Source organism: Crinia signifera, chromosome 6 (genome assembly GCF_055691185.1).
Source record: "Crinia signifera chromosome 6, ASM5569118v1, whole genome shotgun sequence".
Lineage (NCBI taxonomy): Eukaryota > Metazoa > Chordata > Amphibia > Anura > Myobatrachidae > Crinia > Crinia signifera.
The window spans coordinates 288,844,528-288,872,160 of record NC_139222.1 but is presented as its reverse complement, the minus strand read 5'-3'; the positions used below and the strand labels follow the sequence as shown (position 1 = coordinate 288,872,160).

At 52.6% G+C, this 27,633-nt stretch overlaps 1 protein-coding gene across 1 annotated transcript; it reads right to left on the bottom strand.

Annotated features, from left to right (window-relative positions):
• On the bottom strand, positions 1 to 26,783 carry FHIP2A (FHF complex subunit HOOK interacting protein 2A). The gene is made up of 17 exons (XM_083149892.1): positions 26,574 to 26,783; positions 22,080 to 22,158; positions 21,194 to 21,363; positions 15,891 to 15,995; positions 15,098 to 15,220; positions 12,820 to 13,092; positions 12,537 to 12,733; positions 10,130 to 10,244; positions 9,928 to 10,004; positions 8,187 to 8,379; positions 7,933 to 8,102; positions 7,674 to 7,814; positions 6,766 to 6,856; positions 4,054 to 4,197; positions 3,722 to 3,862; positions 2,842 to 2,945; positions 1 to 1,087 (listed from the first exon to the last, which is right to left on the bottom strand). The coding sequence occupies exons 1-17, from the start codon at positions 26,616 to 26,618 to the stop codon at positions 982 to 984; spliced, it is 2,274 nt and encodes a 757-aa protein (XP_083006018.1). The 5' UTR covers positions 26,619 to 26,783; the 3' UTR covers positions 1 to 981.
• Positions 26,784 to 27,633: the final 850 nt, after the last annotated feature.

The window sequence follows — 27,633 nt, the reverse complement described above, 5'->3', positions numbered from 1 at the left end:
TTCCTTCCTGGGAAGACTTTATGTATAGTACAATTTATACACTACATATATACAGAAAGCAGATACACTGAGAGAAGAAGACATATAATGACATCCCGTCCTGAAATATATTATTTTTACAAGCTCATATCACAAATGCCAACATCCGCACCAACAATATTTATATTAAAATGTAAAAAAAAAACGTTAAAAAGCGACTTAAAAGGTGTAAAATCGTGTGTGGCTGAACAGACAGTAGCAGCGCGTTATTAAGCGATGACATCTGGCGCCATAGTGCAAAACGCAAGAAGCACAGTAGCGGATGGCGGCACGACGCACAAACATGGAGACTGTCCGGGCTGTCAGTTACTGCTCGCCCCAACCAATGAGAAGAGCGCAGAGTTGCAGCCTGCCCGAAATAAAGAACAACTTTTCCAGAACGCACAAGAATAAAACGCCAAAACGCGTTGTGTTGTCGTCTCTGTGTTTCAATACCGCCGTAGTTCTGTCCAGTCCGCCTGAATGTAATCCCCCACTTTATGCGCAAGAATAAAACGTCTCGCCATTTCGGATTCAGCCTCAATCACTTTGCGGTGTGAAATATAACACAATGTTCACGTAAACTTCTGACACCAGGTTTTCCGATTAATGGCAGAATCGTCGGTTATTTCCGTGCGGTGATGATTTCAAATTAAAAGCTGAAGTAAAAAAGGTAAAATTAATACATAACGAGTCCAAATACATGGAGCCGAAAGCCAAGTACTTAAAAAGTTCTGTAGAACACTCAATGTAACGGAGGAGAATAACGTATCTCCAATATGCAGTAAAGTGTCATTATGCCATGTGTCCCGGAAGGCGGGAGCCGCGGCTGCGAGCCGGACATGGTCGCAGGCGGTGTCCCAGTTCCCTTCTTTCCAACATAAAGTCCTCGCACAAAACAAACAAATAATTAGAAGATAAATTTGGTCTCGCAGGTGTGTTGGGGCAGCGCCGGTGACGCCATCAGGGGGTGCCGGAACTGTGATATTTGACAAACGCAATGGCAGCCAGTTCTTTGCAGAATTCTTCTAGTACAATGACGCCCTCTAACAAGGTCATGTGATCCACGCTGGGGAGAGAGGAGACAGGGGAGAATGTCAGCGACGGTCCGCTTCATAACTGTATACATGCATGTAATAAATTACTATGGCGACTCCCTGCTGCCCCAGGAACAGCCAATGCTGCCCGGTCCTAGAGGAGCTGGGTATATAGGCAGCCGGTACAGACATCTACCCCCTGCACTGCCAGGCAAACTGCTGTCATAAGCCGTGTCCTTTGGTGTAAGGGGTATGTTTGTGGGGTTGATATTTGGGTGGTGGTGGTGGGATGTTAAAATCTAACTAGTCTATATCCAGAATGGTCACTGTGTTCCTTTGCAATTTCTATCCACAAAAGCTGCCAATCCTCTTCTGACGTACCAGCCGCACATGTTCTGTGTCTTCCCAAGGGCCAATGCGCATATTCTGATGATAGATTACTTATGTGGAGGGGTCTGATGGCATAACGGGGGCATGTGGGGAGGGGTCTGATGGCATAACAGGTGAATGTGGAGGTGGGGGTCTGACGGCATAACAGGGGCATATGGGGAGGGGTCCGACGGCATAACGGAGGCATGTGGGGAGGGGTCTGATGGAATAACGGGGGCATGTGGAGGAGAGGCCTGATTGCATAACAGGGGCATGTGGAGATGCCTGATGGCATAAAGGGGGCCTGTAGGAGGATCTGATGGCATAAAGGGGTCTGTAGGAGAATCCGATGGCATAAAGGGGGTCTGTAGGAGAATCTGATGGCATAAAGGGGGCCTGTAGGAGGATCTGATGGCATAAAGGGGTCACATTGGAGGATCGGATGGCATAAAGGGGGCCTGTAGAAGGATCTGATGGCATAAAGGGGGCCTGTAGGAGGATCTGATGGCATAAAGGGGGCCGGTAGGAGGATCTGATGGCATAAAGGGGGCCTGTAGGAGGATCTGATGGCATAAAGGGGGCCTGTAGGAGGATCTGATGGCATAAAGGGGGCCTGTAGGAGGATCTGATGGCATAAAGGGGGCCTGTAGGAGGATCTGATGGCATAAAGGGGGCCTGTAGGAGGATCTGATGGCATAAAGGGGGCCTGTAGGAGGATCTGATGGCATAAAGGGGGCCTGTAGGAGGATCTGATGGCATAAAGGGGGCCTGTAGGAGGATCTGATGGCATAAAGGGGGCCTGTAGGAGGATCTGATGGCATAAAGGGGGCCTGTAGGAGGATCTGATGGCATAAAGGGGGCCTGTAGGAGGATCTGATGGCATAAAGGGGGCATGTAGGAGGATCTGATGGCATAAAGGGGGCACGTTGGAGGATCTGATGGCATAAAGGGGGCACGTGGGAAGATCTGATGGCATAAAGGGGGCACGTTGGAGGATCTGATGGCATAAAGGGGGGCATGTAGGAGAATATGATGGCATAAAGGGGGCCTGTAGGAGGATCTGATGGCATAAAGGGGGCCTGTAGGAGGATCTGATGGCATAAAGGGGGCCTGTAGGAGGATCTGATGGCATAAAGGGGGCCTGTAGGAGGATCTGATGGCATAAAGGGGGCCTGTAGGAGGATCTGATGGCATAAAGGGTTGCACATTTTCATGCAGCAATTGACTGTTATCTACAGCTTTTTAAGAAAACACCTGAAATAATTGCCCAACCCTGATCTGAGCCAACATCTTACATCAATCTGGTGCAACCTTTCATATGTCACAAAAGCATTGCAGGCAGAAACAATGGCCGCCTCACATGGGCTCATACTAAGCAAGACTGATCGGGGGAACTGCGGGGAATCTGAGGACTTACATCGGCCCATCGGGCTCCAGGCCCAGCAACCTCTTTCTCACAAGCAGAAGTTTGGGAGTGAAGTCTGGGATCCGCTGGATTCTCACCATGAGATCTCCAACCACCTGGAAGAGAATGAAATCCAGTTTAGAAATGACAAATAACATTATTGTGCAATGCTGGGTATTAACTATTTCAGACCGTTGGGGAGTCTGCACACCCCAATATCACATGGACTCAAATAATTTCTATTTCTCAAGGTGCCCATACACGGTGCGAAGATTGTATACAATTTGGACTACATCGCATGGCATGGGTTTTGCAAGGCAATGGGATGCAATGAGATGAGATCTAGTACAGTATGTGCAGCATCTCATCGCACCCAGCAATTGTACCGTATATGGGCACCTTTAGTCTGTAGAATCCATGCGAATCATGATGGGAAGACGGAATATTAGAGTCACTCGTTCTCCACTGATCTTTCCATAACTACAGAAACCCATATACTCATATCCAACACATCAGCTTGCGGGTGAGGGTCTTAACCCTGTGATTGCCAACACTGGCAGGATGAGACCTGCTCCATCTGTAGATCACAGGCTCTCAAACTCGGTCCTCAGGACCCCTAGTGAAAGTGATTTATACCGCTGTGAGGGGGTCTGGTCCTGGCTGCGGGGTTAATAAATGAGCCGGAAAGAATGGACTTCATATTAAACACACAGATCACAAACTGCTGCAGTAAAAGTTACAGAACATTTACAAGAACTATCCGCAGAGGACGGACACATCTGTGGGGAAGCAATTCCCCCAAACACACAGTACTTCCTATAAGCTGCGCTCAGCTCCTGGCACGGATAACAGATTATCGTCACCTATCGGAACAATCAGGAACAGAACTCACCCTGACAATGACGGAGAACAGGGACCGGCAGCCAGGGGCCAGGCTGATGTAGGGGTCCAGCAGGTACTCGTGCGTATGGGGGTGAGGGAAGAGAGACAGTTTGGACAACACGGACGTCACCTGTAAGTTCACATCATACGGCTGCGGAAACACCAAAGGCGCAGTCAGTAGGGGTAATCCAACCCAGGTATCATATATAGTGTAATATATTAGTGCAATACATTATTATACCCTGCGCGGTATACAGTATATACCCTACACAGTATATACCCCGCACAGTATACAGTATACACCCTGTACAGTATACAGTCTGCACAGTATACAGTATATACCTGATCGAGGATCCTGCCCATTCTGTCAAATAAAATCTTCAAAAAGTGTCCCTCGAAGAAAGGAGCTTCCAAATTGCACTTCTCAATGGCTTTGGCGGTGCCAGGCCACTCCCAGCGCAGGCAGATGGCGCAGTAATCCCGGAACTGGTAAGTCACAAGAGATAACGAGTTGTAAGGAACATTCCGGCATTTCTAGTGAAACAAATTGTACCTGACATAAACACGAACATTTGTGTGGTGACCTCATTGTGACTGTGGCACGTGTACATCACACCCAATGTGCACTGCGCACGACCCAGCTCCAATTACACATGCCCGGCACATTAAGTGTGAAGCATACATGCAAATAGAGGCCAAGGAACAGGGGAGTGTTGGGATAAGAGGGACGGCGGCAGGGAGCAGGAGGGAAGGAAGAGGTCAGGGAGCGGGAGGGAAGGAAGGGGTCAGTGAGCAGGAGGGAAGGAAGGGGTCAGTGAGCAGGAGGGAAGGAAGAGGTCAGTGAGCAGGAGGGAAGGAAGGGGTCAGTGAGCAGGAGGGAAGGAAGGGGTCAGTGAGCAGGAGGGAAGGAAGGGGTCAGTGAGCAGGAGGGAAGGAAGGGGTCAGTGAGCAGGAGGGAAGGAAGGGGTCAGAGGAAAGGAAAGGCGTCAGGGAGCGGGAGGAAAGGAAGGGGTCAGGGAGCGGGAGGAAAGGAAGGGGTCAGGGGGCGGGAGGGAAGGAAGGTGTCAGGGGGCGGGAGGAAGGAAGGAAGGGGTCAGTGAGTAGGAGGGAAGGAAGGGGTCAGGGAGCGGGAGGGAAGGAAGAGGTCAGGGAGCGGGAGGGAAGGAAGAGGTCAGGGAGCGGGAGGGAAGGAAGAGGTCAGGGAGCGGGAGGGAAGGAAGAGGTCAGGGAGCGGGAGGGAAGGAAGGGGTCAGTGAGCGGGAGGGAAGGAAGGGGTCAGTGAGCAGGAGGGAAGGAAGAGGTCAGTGAGCAGGAGGGAAGGAAGGGGTCAGTGAGCGGGAGGGAAGGAAGGGGTCAGTGAGCAGGAGGGAAGGAAGGGGTCAGTGAGCAGGAGGGAAGGAAGGGGTCAGTGAGCGGGAGGGAAGGAAGGGGTCAGTGAGCAGGAGGGAAGGAAGGGGTCAGAGGAAAGGAAAGGCGTCAGGGAGCGGGAGGAAAGGAAGGGGTCAGGGGGCGGGAGGGAAGGAAGGTGTCAGGGGGCGGGAGGAAGGAAGGAAGGGGTCAGTGAGTAGGAGGGAAGGAAGGGGTCAGGGAGCGGGAGGGAAGGAAGAGGTCAGGGAGCGGGAGGGAAGGAAGAGGTCAGGGAGCGGGAGGGAAGGAAGAGGTCAGGGAGCGGGAGGGAAGGAAGAGGTCAGGGAGCGGGAGGGAAGGAAGGGGTCAGTGAGCGGGAGGGAAGGAAGAGGTCAGTGAGCAGGAGGGAAGGAAGGGGTCAGTGAGCAGGAGGGAAGGAAGGGGTCAGTGAGCAGGAGGGAAGGAAGGGGTCAGTGAGGAGGAGGGAAGGAAGGGGTCAGTGAGCAGGAGGGAAGAAAGGGGTCAGAGGAAAGGAAAGGCGTCAGGGAGTGGGAGGGAAGGAAGAGGTCAGGGAGCGGGAGGGAAGGAAGGGGTCAGTGAGCGGGAGGGAAGGAAGAGGTCAGTGAGCAGGAGGGAAGGAAGGGGTCAGTGAGCAGGAGGGAAGGAAGGGGTCAGTGAGCAGGAGGGAAGGAAGGGGTCAGAGGAAAGGAAAGGCGTCAGGGAGCGGGAGGAAAGGAAGGGGTCAGGGGGTGGGAGGGAAGGAAGGAAGGTGTCAGGGGGCGGGAGGAAGGAAGGGGTCAGTGAGCAGGAGGGAAGGAAGGGGTCAGGGAGCGGGAGGGAAGGAAGGTGTCAGGGGGCGGGAGGGAAGAAGGAAGGTGTCAGGGGGCGGGAGGGAAGAAGGAAGGTGTCAGGGGGCGGGAGGGAAGAAGGAAGGTGTCAGGGAGCGGGAGGAAAGGAAAGGTGTCAGGGAGCGAGAGGAAAGGTGTCAGGGAGCGGGAGGGAAGATGTCAGGGAGCGGGAGGGAAGGTGTCAGGGAGCGGGAGGAAAGGTGTCAGGGAGCGGGAGGAAAGGTGTCAGGGAGCGGGAGGAAAGGTGTCAGGGAGCGGGAGGAAAGGTGTCAGGGAGCGGGAGGAAAGGTGTCAGGGAGCGGGAGGAAAGGTGTCAGGGAGCGGGAGGAAAGGTGTCAGGGAGCGGGAGGAAAGGTGTCAGGGAGCGGGAGGAAAGGTGTCAGGGAGCGGGAGGAAAGGTGTCAGGGAGCGGGAGGAAAGGTGTCAGGGAGCGGGAGGAAAGGTGTCAGGGAGCGGGAGGAAAGGTGTCAGGGAGCGGGAGGAAAGGAAAGGTGTCAGGGAGCGGGAGGAAAGGAAAGGTGTCAGGGAGCGGGAGGAAAGGTGTCAGGGAGCGGGAGGAAAGGAAAGGTGTCAGGGAGCAGAAGGAAAGGTGCCAGGGAGAGGAAGAAGGGAAAGGGTATAAGTGGAATGGGAGGAAGTGGGTGTGAATGGGAGGAAGTGGGTGGGAATGGGAGGAAGTGGGTGGGAACAGGATGTAGTGGGTGGGAAGGGGTTGGGTAAGACAGCGGGTGGCATTTGGCGGAGGTTGACCCAGCAGAAGTTGTGTTGATAACTATTAGTATAGTAAGAGATGTGGTGACAGGGAGGGGTGGGAACACGGCGTATATGACATAAATGATGAGTGTGCCGGTCCTGTTACCTGGCGGTGCGCATCCCTGAGGTATGTGTCGTAACCGGTGCCCTCCACCTGGTACGAGGACTTGGCTTCATCAGGAACGAGACAGAGGAAGCTACGGGGAGGAAAGGTTCTGTGGTAACGTATTTCCTGGTAAAGTTCTTCTTCCACAGTAACTATGACACCAACACTGGCACAGACCGGGATAATGACACTAATACCCCTTTCAGACATACTACCCGGGATTTTAGACCCGGTTCAAACCCGGGTTTTGAAAAATCCCAGGTCCATTGCAGGTACGCAGGACCCGGAATTTTTGAAGACTAAAATCCCTGGAAGAACCTTTCAGACATACCCTAGTCCCGGGATAGTGCGCGTGCACGTGAAAAATCCCGGGATTTTGCCGTATGTCTGAAAGGGGTATAAGCCTGACCTGCTCACTGCCCACCCAGTCTGGATGTGATCCCTTTCTCCCCCAAAACCTGGGACTGCTCTGCTATAATTGGGATAGTGGACACTCACACGGGGCCTGGATTCTGAGTCGTCTGCACGGTGTGGCGGTGCGCAGCCTCCTGATAATTGGGAAACGCATCAGCTTTTACAATAGCGTCCGAATCAGACCCACTGCTCGCATGGACATAAACGCGGGTAGTCACTGTGTCTACGCGGCTGCCTGATCTGTACGCTCGTCCCAATAGCCGACATCATCAGCGTACAATCACACCTGGACTAGGCCTGGCGCAACAGATCCGGCACCAATCTGCACAGACTGCGTCCCGCTGCCACCCAGCTACAGATAATGATTCCATCCATCCCACTGGCTGTATGATCTGAGGTCAGGGGTCGCTGTGGGGTATACATCACTTACTGCGCACACGCTAAAGTCCCTGACTGGGGCAGCAGATGAAACAACCAATAGAATCCAGGCTCACCTATTGACGATCTTGTGCACCTCCGTCTTGCCGTCATTCCGCTGATGATCTGGGGTGATGGGGGGCGATGCGCTCAGCCATTCCTTAGACAGGGCGTTGTCAGGAGACATGTCTGTAAATATGGGATCTTCCTCGAGATCACTGCAAACGCAAAGCGGGGACATCTACATCACGGTTTATTGCCATGGCGATTATCAATAGGAGAGTGTATAACGTATAGCCCCATGCAGTAACCCAGAAATATATACTATACACATACACGGCCCCGGCGATCTGTCCGTTCTCCACAATGTCCCGGTCCTCAGGACACGGCGGCTTGTACTCTATATAGTTCCGTTCCTGTAGATTCCGCAGCACCAGGTTGTAGAGAATGTGCTCGTTGGGTTTCTGTAACAGGTGCTCGAACAGCCGGAGGGTCATAATACTGATCTGTGGATACAGGTAATGAGTGGTACTCAGTGGCGGCATCTGCTGGCGTGAAGACGGAACTTCTACACAGCCGGCTGGCATTACCTCATCGGAGATATGGTTACAGTGTTCTATGAGACGATGGCGTAGGGGGATTCTCTGGATGCTGCTTAGGGTCTCTGCCTCGCGCTCATCTCCCAGAAGAAAGCCGACGATTTGAGTAAGGAGGGAGTCAGACGTGACCTGGCGCACCATTCTGTGGAGGAGGGACGTGGCTGTTAGGATGCCGATCTCTGACCTGAGGAAAAGAGAGAGCATCGTTAGTACATAGAGAGGGTACGGCGGAGGAGCCAGGCACTTCATGCAGCCACCGGGAGTAACAGAATGGCCGCACCTGCGCTGGAGTCCACTGTACAGAGACGTGGCCAGTCAGATCCCCCCCCCACACGGCCAGTCAGATCCCCTCCGCTACACGGCCAGTCAGATCCCCTCCGCTACAAGGCCAGTCAGATCCCCTCCGCTACAAGGCCAGTCAGATCCCCTCCGCTACAAGGCCAGTCAGATCCCCTCCGCTACAAGGCCAGTCAGATCCCCTCCGCTACAAGGCCAGTCAGATCCCCTCCGCTACAAGGCCAGTCACATTGTGTCAGATTCCCTCCGCTACAAGGCAGGTCACATTGTGTCAGATCCCTACACGGCCGGTCACATTGTGTCAGATCCCCTCCGCTACACGGCCGGTCACATTGTGTCAGATCCCCTCCGCTACACGGCCGGTCACATTGTGTCAGATCCCTACACGGCCGGTCACATTGTGTCAGATCCCCTCCGCTACACGGCCGGTCACATTGTGTCACATTCCCTCCGCTACACGGCCGGTCACATTGTGTCAGATCCCCTCCGCTACACGGCCGGTCACATTGTGTCAGATCCCCTCCGCTACACGGCCGGTCACATTGTGTCAGATCCCCTCCGCTACACGGCCGGTCACATTGTGTCAGATCCCCTCCGCTACACGGCCGGTCACATTGTGTCAGATCCCCTCCGCTACACGGCCGGTCACATTGTGTCAGATGCCCTCCGCTACACGGCCGGTCAGATTACGTCAGATCCCCTCCGCTACACGGCCGGTCCCATTGTGTCAGATCCCCTCCGCTACACGGCCGGTCACATTGTGTCCGATCCCCTCCGCTACACGGCCGGTCAGATTACGTCAGATCCCCTCCGCTACACGGCCGGTCCCATTGTGTCAGATCCCCTCCGCTACACGGCCGGTCACATTGTGTCAGATCCCTACACGGCCGGTCACATTGTGTCAGATCCCTACACGGCCGGTCACATTGTGTCAGATTCCCTCCGCTACACGGCCGGTCAGATTACGTCAGATCCCCTCCGCTACACGGCCGGTCCCATTGTGTCAGATCCCCTCCGCTACACGGCCGGTCACATTGTGTCCGATCCCCTCCGCTACACGGCCGGTCACATTGTGTCAGATCCCTACACGGCCGGTCACATTGTGTCAGATCCCTACACGGCCGGTCACATTGTGTCAGATTCCCTCCGCTACACGGCCGGTCACATTGTGTCAGATCCCCTCCGCTACACAGCCGGTCACATTGTGTCAGATCCCCTCCGCTACACGGCCGGTCACATTGTGTCAGATCCCCTCCGCCACACGGCCGGTCACGGCTTCCCCCCCCACAAGTCTTACTCCTTTACGTATAGTATGTCACAATAAGAGTTTATTGTCCATATATCTGACGGGACCCCGCTGTCGCATAAGACACCCCTATGTGTATACGGGAAGGGGGAGGAGCTGAAGATCTCCCATTATACAATGGACACTTACGTCTGCATGAGCTGCGGTTCCATCACCCCCACCAGGAACATCTCCCGCACTGATCTGGCCAAGGTGTCTGCAGTCGTCTGATGGGATAAAGAGGAGGAACATCCAATACATGACATACGTTTATCTTGTACCCTAAACGCAACGGATCGTAGCGTAATAACGGGACTCTAGCAGAGAGAGAACAGACGGGTAAGTCACTCACCCTGTGCGCTTCTTTAATAAGCTGGTCGCAATAATCAAACCAGGAAAGGAACGAGATCAAGGCTCTCTTCCCGGGAAAGGCCGTAGTGTCGTCCTTTACATTGTAGGAGTCCAGGCTGCAGAGGAGGACAATCAGCAATCAGTACAGTGTGACACAGAGCACAGGGGAACGGGGGTGATAGGACATTACCCTTCACTCCCCGCATACAGACGCACAGCAATACAACCATATACCCCTAGTGGGCGCAGGCCTACAGTAATTACATTGTAGGAGTCCAGGCTGCGGAGAGCAGGACAATCAGCCATCAGTACAGTGTGACACAGAGCACAGGAGAACAGGGGGTGATAGGACATTAGCCTTCACTCCCCGCATACAGACGCACAGCAATACAACCATATACCCCTAGTGGGCGCAGGCCTACAGTAATTACATTGTAGGAGTCCAGGCTGCGGAGAGCAGGACAATCAGCAATCAGTACAGTGTGACACAGAGCACAGGAGAACAGGGGGTGATAGGACATTACCCTGCACTCCCCGCATACAGACGCACAGCAATACAACCATATACCCCTAGTGGGCGCAGGCCTACAGTAATTACATTGTAGGAGTCCAGGCTGCGGAGAGCAGGACAATCAGCAATCAGTACAGTGTGACACAGAGCACAGGAGAACGGGGGGTGATAGGACATTACCCTTCACTCCCCGCATACAGACGCACAGCAATACAACCATATACCCCTAGTGGGCGCAGGCCTACAGTAATTACATTGTAGGAGTCCAGGCTGCGGAGAGGAGAACAATCAGCAATCAGTACAGTGTGACACAGAGCACAGGAGAACGGGGGGTGATAGGACATTACCCTTCACTCCCCGCATACAGACGCACAGCAATACAACCATATACCCCTAGTGGGCGCAGGCCTACAGTAATTACATTGTAGGAGTCCAGGCTGCGGAGAGCAGGACAATCAGCAATCAGTACAGTGTGACACAGAGCACAGGAGAACGGGGGGTGATAGGACATTACCCTTCACTCCCCGCATACAGACGCACAGCAATACAACCATATACCCCTAGTGGGCGCAGGCCTACAGTAATTACATTGTAGGAGTCCAGGCTGCGGAGAGCAGGACAATCAGCAATCAGTACAGTGTGACACAGAGCACAGGGGAACAGGGGGTGATAGGACATTACCCTTCGCTCCCCGCATACCAATTACTATCTCTCCTACATGGGAGTAACTCCAGTTTCCGGCAGAACATACATGCAGACCTCTCTGGACATTGCCAAAGTCAGTCATTGACTTTACATATATAGGAGCCGGACGGTTCCCCGACAGTCATTACTCCGACGTCGGAATCCTGACTGCTCCCTCGTGGGGGTCCACGACCCGGGGCTTCATTGCACTCCCCACGCTGTGCAGTCGGGATTCCGATGTCTGACTAATGACTGTCGGAATCCCGACCGTCGGGTTTTTATACCACACCCACATATATATATATATCCCTGGCATATAGGGGCTACACCACAAACGCTATTGTACGGTCACATAATTATTAGGTGTTCCTTTAGGATGTGGTTTGGGGGTTCCACAGTCAGGATTCCGAAGGTCATTAGACCGACATCGGAATCCCAACTGCCGGAACTCCGACAACGGGGTGAGCACAGAGAAGCCCCTTGCAGTCCTGCCATGCTGCGGCTCGGTGGCATTCACCACAGGTTATATTCTCCCAGCATGGCGGTTGTTGACCCCCACAAGGGAGATAAGCCCAGGTAAATCGGGATTCCAGACTGTCTGGAGGTCACCCAGCACCGGTTACTTTACTAGGAACTAGTACTATACATCTGTAATGGAAAAGTGAGAGCAAATAACGGAACTGTACTAAACGGTGAGATCCGGGAGCCCATTTACTACAGCGAGTGGATTATAGTCTACAGCAGTGGTGGGGAACCTCCGTCCCGCGGGCCGTATACTACCCCCGCAGCTGGTCTGTGTGGCCTGCCCACCCTCCCCTCAGTTGTGCAGGGAGCCAAGTACAGGGGAAATCTCGCGAGAGCTACCGACCTCTCGCGAGATTTCCCATATACTTGTCTCCCTGCACAGCCGCCGGACCACACAGACCGGCGACTCTTAAACTGCGGCAGCCGCCGGAGCGTGGGACGGCTGCCGCAGGGCAATTTGTAAGTGTGTTTTTTATATATGGCCCCCGAGGCATTATCCCCTTAATAGCAACGGCCCTTGGCCCCAGAAAGGTTCCGCACCCCTGGTCTACAGAATTATTCCCACCTCCCTGTGGACTATTTTACATGTTCAATGTCCTTAAAGCCACTGGGACAGAACTGCACCTAATGGATGAGACAAATGAACGTGTGATGAGACCGCTATCGGTACAGGAAGGCAGATATTTACCCCCAGTTAATCCCATCCACAGTTTCGATGTCCAGCGGGTCTATGGACTGCGGCAGAGCGCGGTAGAGGGATGTCAGCCGGTCCGTCAGCAGCTCGCACAGGGAGGTGTTCTGCGTAAGGCACTTAGCGGCTGCTGGTTCCGGCAGACTCGCTAATAACATGAGCCCCTCGCAAGCTTTCACAGCTACTCGGCCATCCTAAGGGCAGAGAGGAAGGACAATGACCAGAGGGCCCCGTGGATTACCGGCGGCCCATCCTCCCGCTATGGGAGGGACCCACTCACCGGGCTCTTTGTCAGGTTTAGTAAGGAGTTAACCAGATTATAATCCTGCTGCACATAATTGGCGGCTGCTTCATCTTCCAGGGTGTCGGCAGATGTTGGGGTGGTGTCGGGGGGCTCAGTGTGTGTGCTGAGAATCTCATCGGCACCTGCATCACCGCTCTCTGCTCCAGGGGGGTGGTGGGACTGCCCGGTGTCATTCGCTAGAACCTCCACCTGGCTGCCCCCTGCGACGCTGTTAGACAATCCAGCCGTTAGAAACGTCTTCGTCTTGTTCTAAGGAATGAAGGACAGGGGTCAACGTCACAGACACAGGGACATCTAGGCAAGTCACCTACTAGAGCAGGCCTACAGCGAGCCACCCACGAGAGCAGGCCTACAGCGAGCCACCCACGAGAGAAGGCCTACAGCGAGCCACCTACAAGAGCAGGCCTACAGCGAGCCACCTACTAGAGCAGGCCTACAGCGAGCCACCTACTAGAGCAGGCCTACAGCGAGTCACAGAGGAGAGCAGGCCTACAGCGAGTCACAGAGGAGAGCAGGCCTACAGCGAGTCACAGAGGAGAGCAGGCCTACAGCGAGTCACAGAGGAGAGCAGGCCTACAGCGAGTCACAGAGGAGAGCAGGCCTACAGCGAGCCACCTACGAGAGCAGGCCTACAGCGAGCCACCTACGAGAGCAGGCCTACAGCGAGCCACCTACGAGAGCAGGCCTACAGCGAGCCACCTACGAGAGCAGGCCAACAGCGAGCCACCTACGAGAGCAGGCCTACAGCGAGCCACCTACGAGAGCAGGCCTACAGCGAGCCACCTACGAGAGCAGGCCTACAGCGAGCCACCTACGAGAGCAGGCCTACAGCGAGCCACCTACGAGAGCAGGCCTACAGCGAGCCACCTACGAGAGCAGGCCTACAGCGAGCCACCTACAAGAGCAGGCCTACAGCGAGCCACCTACGAGAGCAGGCCTACAGCGAGCCACCTACAAGAGCAGGCCTACAGCGAGTCACAGAGGAGAGCAGGCCTACAGCGAGTCACAGAGGAGAGCAGGCCTACAGCGAGTCACAGAGGAGAGCAGGCCTACAGCGAGTCACAGAGGAGAGCAGGCCTACAGCGAGTCACAGAGGAGAGCAGGCCTACAGCGAGCCACCTACGAGAGCAGGCCTACAGCGAGCCACCTACGAGAGCAGGCCTACAGCGAGCCACCTACGAGAGCAGGCCTACAGCGAGCCACCTACGAGAGCAGGCCTACAGCGAGCCACCTACGAGAGCAGGCCTACAGCGAGCCACCTACGAGAGCGGGCCTACAGCGAGCCACCTACGAGAGCGGGCCTACAGCGAGCCACCTACGAGAGCGGGCCTACAGCGAGCCACCTACGAGAGCGGGCCTACAGCGAGCCACCTACGAGAGCGGGCCTACAGCGAGCCACCTACGAGAGCGGGCCTACAGCGAGCCACCTACGAGAGCAGGCCTACAGCGAGCCACCTACGAGAGCAGGCCTACAGCGATCCAGAACTAGGGCTGGCAGTGAGGGCTATAGTGAGGGCTGGCAGTGAGGGCTATGGTGAGGGCTGGCAGTAAGGGCTATGGTGAGGGCTGGCAGTGAGGGCTATGGTGAGGGCTGGCAGTGAGGGCTATGGTGAGGGCTGGCAGTGAGGGCTATGGCAAGGGCTGGAGGTGAGGGCTATAGTGAGGGCTGGAGGTGAGGGCTATAGTGAGGGCTGGCAGTGAGGGCTGGTGGTGAGGGCTGGTGGTGAGGGCTGGCGGTGAGGGCTATGGTAAGGGCTATGGTGAGGGCTGGCAGTGAGGGCTGGCAGTGAGGGCTATGGCAAGGGCTGGTGGTGAGGGCTATGGTGAGGGCTATGGTGAGGGCTATAGTGAGGGCTGGCAGTGAGGGCTATGGTGAGGGCTGGTGGTGAGGGCTGGCGGTGAGGGCTATGGTGAGGGCTGGTGGTGAGGGCTATGGTGAGGGCTGGCGGTGAGGGCTATGGTGAGGGCTGGCGGTGAGGGCTATGGTGAGGGCTGGTGGTGAGGGCTGGCGGTGAGGGCTATAGTGAGGGCTATGGTGAGGACTGGCGGTAAGGGCTATGGTAAGGGCTGGCGGTGAGGGCTATGGTGAGGGCTGGCGGTGAGGGCTATGGTGATGGGCTATGGTGAGGGCTGGCAGTGAGGGCTGGCGGTGAGCTGAACCACTGACATTAAGCTGAGGAGTAAAGCGCTGCCAGCGATCTGCAATGGAGACCATCATATTGTAGTATTTGGGACATTGGGCTATAGAACTCACCTCCAGAAAGAAGTTAACCAGATAAGGGTCCTGCTTAAGCTTAGCGCACACGATACACAAGAACTGGATCTCCTCATTCTCTGTCGGATTGGCCAGCACCTCCCCGCACAGACGGATAAGTTTCTATGGTGGGGAACAAAGAGAACAAGTTAAATACCAAGGCAGGTAATCAATGTGATATATCACTATGTGCAGCGAATCGCTGCACATTCGCAGGGTTCCGGAGGGCTGGAGCATTCGCTACCAGCCCTCCCTGTCACCCTATTCAACGCCTCAGGGGCTCGCTGCCCCTGACGGCGATTTATAACCCTTGCGAGCTGGCGGCAGGCAGGGAGATGGAAGCCGCCCTTCCTGCCCTAGAATGTGTGGGGGAGAAGGAGGGATCCTGGAGACACAGGCAGCAGAAGCTGCCCCCGGGAGATCTGGCAGGGGATTCGGGTAGGGAGCCGCTGCACTGGTCCCGCTCGTGCATATGTAATGAGCGGGACCAGTGTGCAGTGAATATCTAATGGGCGGCTCCCCGCCCCCTGCTGGCGAATGTGTAAAAAAAAAAAAAAAAACATTTTAAAAATGAAGTATCAGGACGCGGAATGCGAGGATACGGGATGGGCAGGGCAAACCGCAATATAAAAGGTATATTCTTATGGCCCATCTATTGGTAACTGTTATTATAAAATTGTGCGCAGATTTCTAATAAATAATGTGCTAATTCCTGCCCTGATTTGGGGATCTATGACCTGAAGAAGGATGTTACACTGCTGGTGAATTTGTGGCCTCCGGTTTGCACATTTACCTGCACTGGTCGGTGCACGTTGATATGTGGGAGCAGTGGCTGCTTTATCCTGCCCAGAAGCTTTGTGTAGAAGACCAGGATCTGCTGCTTCATGCCTGGTGGACACTGGAGGAGACAGCACAAAGCCTGACGTTACACTGTACAGAACCTGTGGTGGCTTCCTGTACACTCCGGGAACACACAATATCAGGAAGCCAGCGCTGGCAGAGGAACGTCCCGGGAATCATTTAGGAAAGGAGAATCATAAAAGACTTATTTCACAGAATGATTTGGAACAAGCTGTTTGGTGTGAGGGGGTTTAATGCTAGTGACAGCTGTCCCCATACCAGATACAGACATGACAGTATTCCCCAACCCATCCATGATACATATACACCAGCGCGGGGGTTTCCGTCACATCATCAGTACCGGGTGAATGTGCCGATCCGGAGCATTGCACCAAGGAACAGGTAACGGCGCCAATGCAGTAATCCTAGGGGATGGCACTCCTGGCACATCCCATGTTACACCATTCACATCATGGAAACTTTCCTACAGGAACTCTCATCCTCACTGTACGTTCAGTCTAATATCACTTATTATGGAATTTCCCTGGAAAATGACAATACAATTAGGAAAATGAGACCGAAAGAGAGAAAGGACATGAGGGGACCCAGCACAACGTGAGAGGGATCATTTACATAGGTCAGCACTGAGACACCTCCTGTGTACGGGCTGCGTACACTGCACGCATGAGACCCAGGCAGAGACACCTCCTATGTACGGGCTGCATACACTGCACGCATGAGACCCAGGCAGAGACACCTCCTATGTACGGGCTGCATACACTGCACGCATGAGACCCAGGCAGAGACACCTCCTATGTACAGGCTGCGTACACTGCACGTATGAGTCCCAGGCGGAGACACCTCCTATGTACAGGCTGCGTACACTGCACGCATGAGTCCCAGGCAGAGACACCTCCTATGTACAGGCTGCGTACACTGCACGTATGAGTCCCAGGCGGAGACACCTCCTATGTACAGGCTGCGTACACTGCACGCATGAGTCCCAGGCAGAGACACCTCCTATGTACAGGCTGCGTACACTGCACGTATGAGTCCCAGGCGGAGACACCTCCTATGTACAGGCTGCGTACACTGCACGCATGAGTCCCAGGCAGAGACACCTCCTATGTACAGGCTGCGTACACTGCACGTATGAGTCCCAGGCGGAGACACCTCCTATGTACAGGCTGCGTACACTGCACGCATGAGTCCCAGGCGGAGACACCTCCTATGTACAGGCTGCGTACACTGCACGCATGAGTCCCAGGCAGAGACACCTCCTATGTACAGGCTGCGTACACTGCACGCATGAGTCCCAGGCAGAGACACCTCCTATGTACAGGCTGCGTACACTGCACGCATGAGTCCCAGGCAGAGACACCTCCTGTGTACAGGATGCCTACACTGCACGCATGAGTCCCAGGCAGAGACACCTCCTGTGTACAGGATGCCTACACTGCACGCATGAGACCCAGGCAGAGACACCTCCTGTGTACAGGCTGCGTACACTGCACGCATAAGTCCCAGGCAGAGACACCTCCTATGTACAGGCTGCGTACACTGCACGCATGAGTCCCAGGCAGAGACACCTCCTGTGTACAGGATGCCTACACTGCACGCATGAGTCCCAGGCAGAGACACCTCCTGTGTACAGGATGCCTACACTGCACGCATGAGACCCAGGCAGAGACACCTCCTATGTACAGGCTGCCTACACTGCACGCATGAGACCCAGGCAGAGACACCTCCTGTGTACAGGCTGTCTACACTGCACGCATGAGTCCCAGGCAGAGACACCTCCTATGTACGGGCTGCCTATACTGCACGCATGAGTCCCAGGCAGAGACACCTCCTGTGTACAGGCTGCCTACACTGCACGCATGAGTCCCAGGCAGAGACACCTCCTATGTACGGGCTGTCTACACTGCACGCATGAGACCCAGGCAGAGACACCTCCTATGTACGGGCTGTCTACACTGCACGCATGAGACCCAGGCAGAGACAACTCCTGTGTACGGGCTGTCTACACTGCACGCATGAGTCCCAGGCAGAGACACCTCCTGTGTACGGGCTGTCTACACTGCACGCATGAGACCCAGGCAGAGACACCTCCTATGTACAGGCTGCGTACACTGCACGCATGAGACCCAGGCAGAGACACCTCCTGTGTACGGGCTGTCTACACTGCACGCATGAGACCCAGGCAGAGACACCTCCTATGTACAGGCTGCGTACACTGCACGCATGAGACCCAGGCAGAGACACCTCCTATGTACGGGCTGTCTACACTGCACGCATGAGAACCAGGCAGAGACACCTCCTATGTACGGGCTGTCTACACTGCACGCATGAGACCCAGGCAGAGACACCGCCTATGTACAGGCTGCCTACACTGCACGCATGAGACCCAGGCAGAGACACCTCCTGTGTACAGGCTGCCTACACTGCACGCATGAGACCCAGGCAGAGACACCTCCTGTGTATGGGCTGCCTACACTGCACGCATGAGACCCAGGCAGAGACACCTCCTGTGTACAGGCTGCCTACACTGCACGCATGAGACCCAGGCAGAGACACCTCCTGTGTACGGGCTGCATACACTGCACGCATGAGACCCAGGCAGAGACACCTCCTATGTACGGGCTGTCTACACTGCACGCATGAGACCCAGGCAGAGACACCTCCTATGTACAGGCTGCCTACACTGCACGCATGAGACCCAGGCAGAGACACCTCCTGTGTACAGGCTGCCTACACTGCACGCATGAGACCCAGGCAGAGACACCTCCTGTGTACAGGATGCCTACACTGCACGCATGAGACCCAGGCAGAGACACCTCCTATGTACGGGCTGTCTACACTGCATGCATGAGACCCAGGCAGAGACACCTCCTGTGTACGGGCTGCCTACACTGCACGCATGAGACCCAGGCAGAGACACCTCCTATGTACGGGCTGTCTACACTGCACGCATGAGACCCAGGCAGAGACACCTCCTGTGTACAGGCTGCCTACACTGCACGCATGAGACCCAGGCAGAGACACCTCCTGTGTACAGGCTGCCTACACTGCACGCATGAGACCCAGGCAGAGACACCTCCTATGTACGGGCTGTCTACACTGCACGCATGAGACCCAGGCAGAGACACCTCCTGTGTACAGGATGCCTACACTGCACGCATGAGACCCAGGCAGAGACACCTCCTATGTACGGGCTGTCTACACTGCATGCATGAGACCCAGGCAGAGACACCTCCTGTGTACGGGCTGCCTACACTGCACGCATGAGACCCAGGCAGAGACACCTCCTATGTACGGGCTGTCTACACTGCACGCATGAGACCCAGGCAGAGACACCTCCTATGTACGGGCTGTCTACACTGCACGCATGAGATCCAGGCAGAGACACCTCCTGTGTACAGGCTGCCTACACTGCACGCATGAGACCCAGGCAGAGACACCTCCTGTGTACGGGCTGCCTACACTGCACGCATGAGTCCCAGGCAGAGACACCTCCTGTGTACAGGCTGCCTACACTGCAGTCTATGAAGGCACATTACACGTACACAGAGGACACTGCACACGGAGCACTGTACTCTGGCAAATATAGGGGCAGATCCAGCCTTAAAGATAGAGGTATCAATAACGGAAGCAAAATGGAGGTAGCAGGAGCAGAGTGAGTGCAGTAACAGGACACGTAATTAGCATACATGGATTTAGTATGTCATGACCAATAAGGTGTACACCCGCAGTACAGGGTATACCGTCACTGATACAGAGGGTAAAGTACAGTGCCAGGACGCCCTGACATCACCTCTGGCAGACACAGCTGTAATATACCTCGTACTACTGAGTATTACACACAGCGGGGGGATACATCAGTACTGAGTATTGCACACAGCTGGGTTCCGTAGCAGCACACCAGGGGATACATCAGTACCGAGTATTACACACAGCGGGGTTCCGTAGCAGCACACCAGGGGATACATCAGTACTGAGTATTACACACAGCGGGGTTCCGTAGCAGCACACCAGGGGATACATCAGTACCGAGTATTATACACAGCGGGGTTCCGTAGCAGCACACCAGGGGATACATCAGTACCGAGTATTATACACAGCGGGGTTCTGTAGCAGCACACCAGGGGATACATCAGTACTGAGTATTACACATAGCGGGGTTCCGTAGCAGCACACCAGGGGATACATCAGTACTGAGTATTACACACAGCGGGGTTCCGTAGCAGCACACCAGGGGATACATCAGTACTGAGTATTACACACAGCGGGGTTCCGTAGCAGCACACCAGGGGATACATCAGTACTGAGTATTACACACAGCGGGGTTCCGTAGCAGCACACCAGGGGATACATCAGTACTGAGTATTACACACAGCGGGGTTCTGTAGCAGCACACCAGGGGATACATCAGTACTGAGTATTACACATAGCGGGGTTCCGTAGCAGCACACCAGGGGACACATCAGTACCGAGTATTATACACAGCGGGGTTCCGTAGCAGCACACCAGGGGATACATCAGTACTGAGTATTACACACAGCGGGGTTCCGTAGCAGCACACCGGGGGATACATCAGTACTGAGTATTACACACAGCGGGGTTCCGTAGCAGCACACCAGGGGACACATCAGTACCGAGTATTACACACAGCGGGGTTCCGTAGCAGCACACCAGGGGATACATCAGTACTGAGTATTACACACAGTGGGGTTCCGTAGCAGCACACCAGGGGATACATCAGTACTGAGTATTACACACAGCGGGGTTCCGTAGCAGCACACCAGGGGACACATCAGTACTGAGTATTATACACAGCGGGGTTCCGTAGCAGCACACCAGGGGATACATCAGTACTGAGTATTACACACAGTGGGGTTCCGTAGCAGCACACCAGGGGATACATCAGTACCGAGTATTATACACAGTGGGGTTCTGTAGCAGCACACCAGGGGATACATCAGTACCGAGTATTACACACAGCGGGGTTCCGTAGCAGCACACCAGGGGATACATCAGTACTGAGTATTACACACAGCGGGGTTCTGTAGCAGCACACCAGGGGATACATCAGTACTGAGTATTACACACAGCGGGGTTCCGTAGCAGCACACCAGGGGATACATCAGTACTGAGTATTACACACAGCGGGGTTCCGTAGCAGCACACCAGGGGATACATCACACCCCCCCCCCCCGGTGATTGCAAAATGACACGATATAACGGTAAGAAACTCACGTCGGCTTTCCCGAGGGTGTACAGGGTCTCCAGGACCTTGTGATGTAACAAATACTCCATACAGGGCCCGGTCTCCCCGGACTCGCGCTCACTCTCTTCCTGCACCAAAATGTCCAGCATCTGCTCCAGGTGAGAGGGGATGTTGGTATCTGTGACGGGGGCTTTGTCATCTGTGACACAGGGAAACAGGGTGCAGCCGTTATGGTGAGAGGTCTACAGCAACATTACACAGGAACGGATGGGAGCAGCCATCTAGGTTACTATGTGCAGGGTGTAGTGTCGCTGGGAGGGGGTGTACCTATAGCACAGCACCCGCGGGGGCCACGGCAGCGGTAACATTACACAGGAACGGATGGGAGCAGCCATCTAGGTTACTATGTGCAGGGTGTAGTGTCCCTGGGAGGGGGTGTACCTATAGCACGGCACTCGCTGTAGTGTCCCTAGGAGGGGGTGTACCTATAGCACAGCACTCGCTGTAGTGTCCCTGCTTGTCACTTATCTAGCACCTTCTAGAAGGAGCTAGAATCAGATTGTTTGCTATTAGTAAATATAACCCTCAGAGTCAAACGAGACTGAGATAAATCTCTCCCATATTACATTAGCCCCAATCCGTAATTGCAATAAAATCGCTATGAGACCCTTATTAACTGGGATGGAATAGTAATGCCTTGCACTGGGTGGATGATTCGGCTATCTCTCACAAGCTGCCATGCCTGGCTGATGACAGATGTGAGCTGGGTAGTAGCCGTGTTGTGTGTAGGGGTTACTGTGTACGTGTCAGCCGTGTTATAATATTCCATGAAACATGTATGAGTCTGACACCAGATGGAGCCGAGGAGACAGCGAGGGCGCGGAGCTTCGGGGCAGGGGTGACGGGCTCACTTACCAGACGTCTCTATGTAGTAATGGGTGATGGCTTTCCAGTGGTACACAAAGTCTTCTTGTAGCGGCAGTGATGGCGCAAGCTGCATAGGACGGAACAAGAGCGTCACTGCCATGCACACAATATGCATGGTACAAGATACAGGGAACTGTCTGCAGATGCAGGAATGAGCCCCACATAGCGCTACCTTCTGTATGACACCAGGTCCCGGTACTGGGAACATGTATTCGCGTTTGTCCCCCTCAGCCTCCGTACACCGCATCCACGGTGGCTGAGAGCTGCACACTGGGACCAGCGTGACCCAATCAGGAGGCCTGACACCTAATCAGCTGAGTCTGCCAGCAGCGATGGCCAGACATGGTGGAGGTCTTACAGACGGGCAGGGCTGCGCACATCGCTACTACTGAGTGGTATATATCCTCTGCTACCAAACTATGGTATACAGATGTGTCCTCCCTGATGTAGTATATAGGGGTATGTGTACAATGTATAGTATATATATATATATATATATATATATATATATATATATATATATCAGGGGTTATATAGGTGCTAGTATAGTGCAGGCATGACAAAACTGTGGCCTCCAGCTGTTGTGAAACTACACATCCCAGCATGCCTTGCCATAGTTTTAGCAAAACTGTGGCAAGGCATGATGGGACTTGTAGTTTCACAACAGCTGGAGGGCCATAGTTGGGCTATCCCTGGTACAGTGTATATACAGATGTGTGTAGTATATAGGGGTATGTGTACAGTGTATATACAGATGTTGTGTAGTATATACGGGTATGTGTACAGTGTATATAGAGATGTTGTGTAGTATATAGGGGTATGTGTACAGCGTATATACAGATGTTGTGTAGTATATAGGGGTATGTGTACAGTGTATATACAGATGTTGTGTAGTATATACGGGTATGTGTACAGTGTATATACAGATGTGTAGTATATACGGGTATGTGTACAGTGTATATACAGATGTGTGTGGTATATAGGGGTATGTGTACAGTGTATATACAGATGTATAGTATATAGGGGTATGTGTACAGTGTATATACAGATGTTGTGTAGTATATAGGGGTATGTGTACAGCGTATATAGAGATGTTGTGTAGTATATAGGGGTATGTGTACAGCGTATATACAGATGTTGTGTAGTATATATGGGTATGTGTACAGCGTATATACAGATGTTGTGTAGTATATAGGGGTATGTGTACAGTGTATATAGAGATGTTGTGTAGTATATAGGGGTATGTGTACAGTGTATATACAGATGTGTGTAGTATATAGGGGTATGTGTACAGTGTATATACAGATGTGTGTAGTATATAGGGGTATGTGTACAGTGTATATAGAGATGTTGTGTAGTATATAGGGGTATGTGTACAGTGTATATACAGATGTGTGTAGTATATAGGGGTATGTGTACAGTGTATATACAGATGTTGTGTAGTATATAGGGGTATGTGTACAGTGTATATAGAGATGTTGTGTAGTATATAGGGGTATGTGTACAGTGTATATACAGATGTTGTGTGGTATATAGGGGTATGTATACAGTGTATATACAGAGGTTTTGTAGTATATAGGTGTATGTGTACAGTATATATACACAGATGTTGTGTGGTATATAGGGGTATGTGTACAGTGTATATACAGATGTTGTGTAGTATATAGGGGTATATATACAGTGTATATACAGATGTTGTGTAGTATATAGGGGTATGTATACAGTGTGTAGTATATAGGGGTATGTGTACAGTGTATATACAGATGTTGTGTGTAGTATATAGGGGTATGTGTACAGTGTGTATACAGATTGGTGTAGTATATAGGGGTGTGTGTACAGTGTATATACAGATGTTGTGTAGTATATAGGGGTATGTGTACAGTGTATATACAGATGTGTAGTATATAGGGGTATGTGTGCAGTGTATATACAGATGTTGTGTAGTATATAGGGGTATGTATACAGTATGTGTGTAGTATATAGGGGTATGTGTACAGTATGTGTATATATAGGCACTGTGTGTAGTATATAGGGGTATGTGTACAGTGTGTGTGTATATATATATATATATATATATATATATATATATATATATATATATATATATATATATATATATATATATATATATATATATATATATATGCACTGTGTGTAGTATATTGGGGTATAGGGGAACGTGTACATATATAACAGACAGGGGGGTATATACATAGGCACTGTGTGTAGTATACAGAGGTACAGTATGTGTGTAGTATATAGGGGTATGTGTACAGTATGTGTGTAGTATATTGGGGTATGTGTACAGTATGTGTGTAGTATATAGGGGTATGTGTACAGTATGTGTGTAATATATAGGGGTATGTGTACAGTGTGTGTGTGTGTGTGTAATATATAGGGGTATGTGTACAGTATGTGTGTAGTATATAGGGGTATGTGTACAGTATGTGTGTAGTATATAGGGGTATGTGTACAGTATGTGTGTAGTATATAGGGGTATGTGTACAGTATGTGTGTAGTATATAGGGGTATGTGTACAGTATGTGTGTAGTATATAGGGGTATGTGTACAGTGTGTGTGTGTAATATATAGGGGTATGTGTACAGTATGTGTGTAGTATATAGGGGTATGTGTACAGTATGTGTGTAGTATATAGGGGTATGTGTACAGTATGTGTGTAGTATATAGGGGTATGTGTACAGTATGTGTGTGTAGTATATAGGGGTATGTGTACAGTATGTGTGTAGTATATAGGGGTATGTGTACAGTATGTGTGTGTAGTATATAGGGGTATGTGTACAGTATGTGTGTAGTATATAGGGGTATGTGTACAGTATGTGTGTAGTATATAGGGGTATGTGTACAGTATGTGTGTAGTATATAGGGGTATGTGTACAGTATGTGTGTAGTATATAGGGGTATGTGTACAGTATGTGTGTAGTATATAGGGGTATGTGTACAGTATGTGTGTAGTATATAGGGGTATGTGTACAGTATGTGTGTAGTATATAGGGGTATGTGTACAGTATATGTGTAGTATATAGGGGTATGTGTACAGTATGTGTGTGTAGTATATAGGGGTATGTGTACAGTATGTGTGTAGTATATAGGGGTATGTGTACAGTATGTGTGTAGTATATAGGGGTATGTGTACAGTATGTGTGTAGTATATAGGGGTATGTGTACAGTATGTGTGTAGTATATAGGGGTATGTGTACAGTATGTGTGTAGTATATAGGGGTATGTGTACAGTATGTGTGTAGTATATAGGGGTATGTGTACAGTATGTGTGTAGTATATAGGGGTTATTTATTTATTAGCAGTTTCTTATATAGCGCACACAGATTCCGCAGCGCTTTACAGAGAATGTTTGACCATTCACATCAGTCCCTGCCCCAGTGGAGCTTACAATCTATATTCCTTACCACATGTACACGCACACACAGACATTCTAGGGTTAATTTTGTTGGGAGCCAAATTAGCCTAGCAGTATATTTTTGGATTGTGGGAGGAAACCGGAGTACCCGGAGGAAACCCACGCAAGTACGTGGAGAATATACAAACTCCGCACAGTTAGGGCCATGGTGGGTATTGAACCCATGACCTCAGTGCTGTGAGGCAGTAATGCTAACCAGTACAGTATGTGTGTAGTATATAGGGGTTATGTGTACAGTATGTGTGTAGTATATAGGGATGTGTGTAGTATATAGGGGTATGTGTACAGTATGTGTGTAGTATATAGGGGTATGTGTACAGTATGTGTGTAGTATATAGGGGTATGTGTACAGTATGTGTGTAGTATATAGGGGTATGTGTACAGTATGTGTGTAGTATATAGGGGTATGTGTACAGTATGTGTGTAGTATATAGGGGTATGTGTACAGTATGTGTGTAGTATATAGGGGTACGTGTACAGTATGTGTGTAGTATATAGGGGTACGTGTACAGTATGTGTGTAGTATATAGGGGTATGTGTACAGTATGTGTGTAGTATATAGGGGTATGTGTACAGTATGTGTGTAGTATATAGGGGTATGTGTACAGTATGTGTGTAGTATATAGGGGTATGTGTACAGTATGTGTGTAGTATATAGGGGTATGTGTACAGTATGTGTGTAGTATATAGGGGTATGTGTACAGTATGTGTGTAGTATATAGGGGTACGCGTACAGTATGTGTGTAGTATATAGGGGTACGTGTACAGTATGTGTGTAGTATATAGGGGTATGTGTACAGTATGTGTGTAGTATATAGTGTACAGTATGTGTGTAGTATATTGGGGTATAGGGGTACGTGTACATATATAACAGACAGGGGGGTATATAGGAAGCAGCGGATCCCCCCTCGGGCTGAGCAGTTCCGGCCACATCATCGCTCCCTGCCGCCCCCTGTCTCTGCCTCCCGGAGCCCGGCCCCCGGCCACTACGCAGGAGAGTACAGGTGCTGCGGCCTAGCTGCCCCCGGTTCTCCCCGGGCACTCACCGCCTCCACCGCCTGCTGCAGTATGGACGTCAGCTTGGAGAACATCTTCCCCCTCTGCTGCAGCAGCTTCTCCCGGGAGGACCTGGAGAAATCCGAGATCTGCTGCCGCCGCCGCTCCAGCGTGTCACCGGCTCACAGCGCTGCCTGACCGGGCACCGGAGACACTACCGGAGACTCAGCTGCGCCGCTCTCTGCTGCCCCCGCCGGCCGCCTGCTGTACTACACCCGCTGCAGCGGCTATGTGCTGCCCCCGCTGGCCGACTGCTATACTACACCCTGTACACCAGCCTGCTCTCTGCTGCCCCCGCCGGCCGCCTGCTGTACCGCACCCTATACACCAGCCTGCTCTCTGCTGCCACCTGCTGTACTAAATAGCGAGGCTAGCCTCTGCTCACTGCCTGCGGACGGATGGCTCGCACATGCGCACTGCCTGCGGACGGATGGCTCGCCTCTGCTCACTGCCTGCGGACGGATGGCTCGCCTCTGCTCACTGCCTGCGGACGGATGGCTAGCCTCTGCTCACTGCCTGCGGATGGATGGCTCGCCTCTGCTCACTGCCTGCGGACGGATGGCTCGCACATGCGCACTGCCTGCGGACGGATGGCTCACCTCTGCTCACTGCCTGCGGACGGATGGCTCGCCTCTGCTCAATGCCTGGGGAAGGATGGCTCGCCTCTGCTCACTGCCTGCGGACGGATGGCTCCCCTCTGCTCACTGCCTGCAGGCGGATGGCTCGCCTCTGCTCACTGCCTGCGGACGGATGGCTCGCCTCTGCTCACTGCCTGCGAACGGATGGCTCGCCTCTGCTCACTGCCTGCGGACGGATGGCTCGCCTCTGCTCACTGCCTGCGGACGGATGGCTTGCACATGCGCACTGCCTGCCGACGGATGGCTCGCCTCTGCTCACTGCCTGCGGAAGGATGGCTCGCACATGCGCACTGTGTACCATGCGTATGTTTGGTCATTTGATAATTGGCAGGTGCAGCCCAGCGAGTGGGTCTGTATCAGACCCACTAATGTTCTTAAAGTACTGGTTCCATTAGTAAGTTCAGGGTTCGCA

Bases quoted from the DNA above. Each gene is read 5' to 3' on its own strand.
- FHIP2A (XM_083149892.1), bottom strand. From the start codon at position 26,618: ATGTTCTCCAAGCTGACGTCCATACTGCAGCAGGCGGTGGAGGCG. The intron at 10,245-12,536 runs GTAAATATCTGC...CCTCCTCTGCAG, and splicing joins GTGGATGGGATTAACTGGGG to CCTGGACTCCTACAATGTAA. The intron at 8,380-9,927 runs GTAAGTGTCCAT...TCTTTTCCTCAG, and splicing joins GAACCGCAGCTCATGCAGAC to GTCAGAGATCGGCATCCTAA.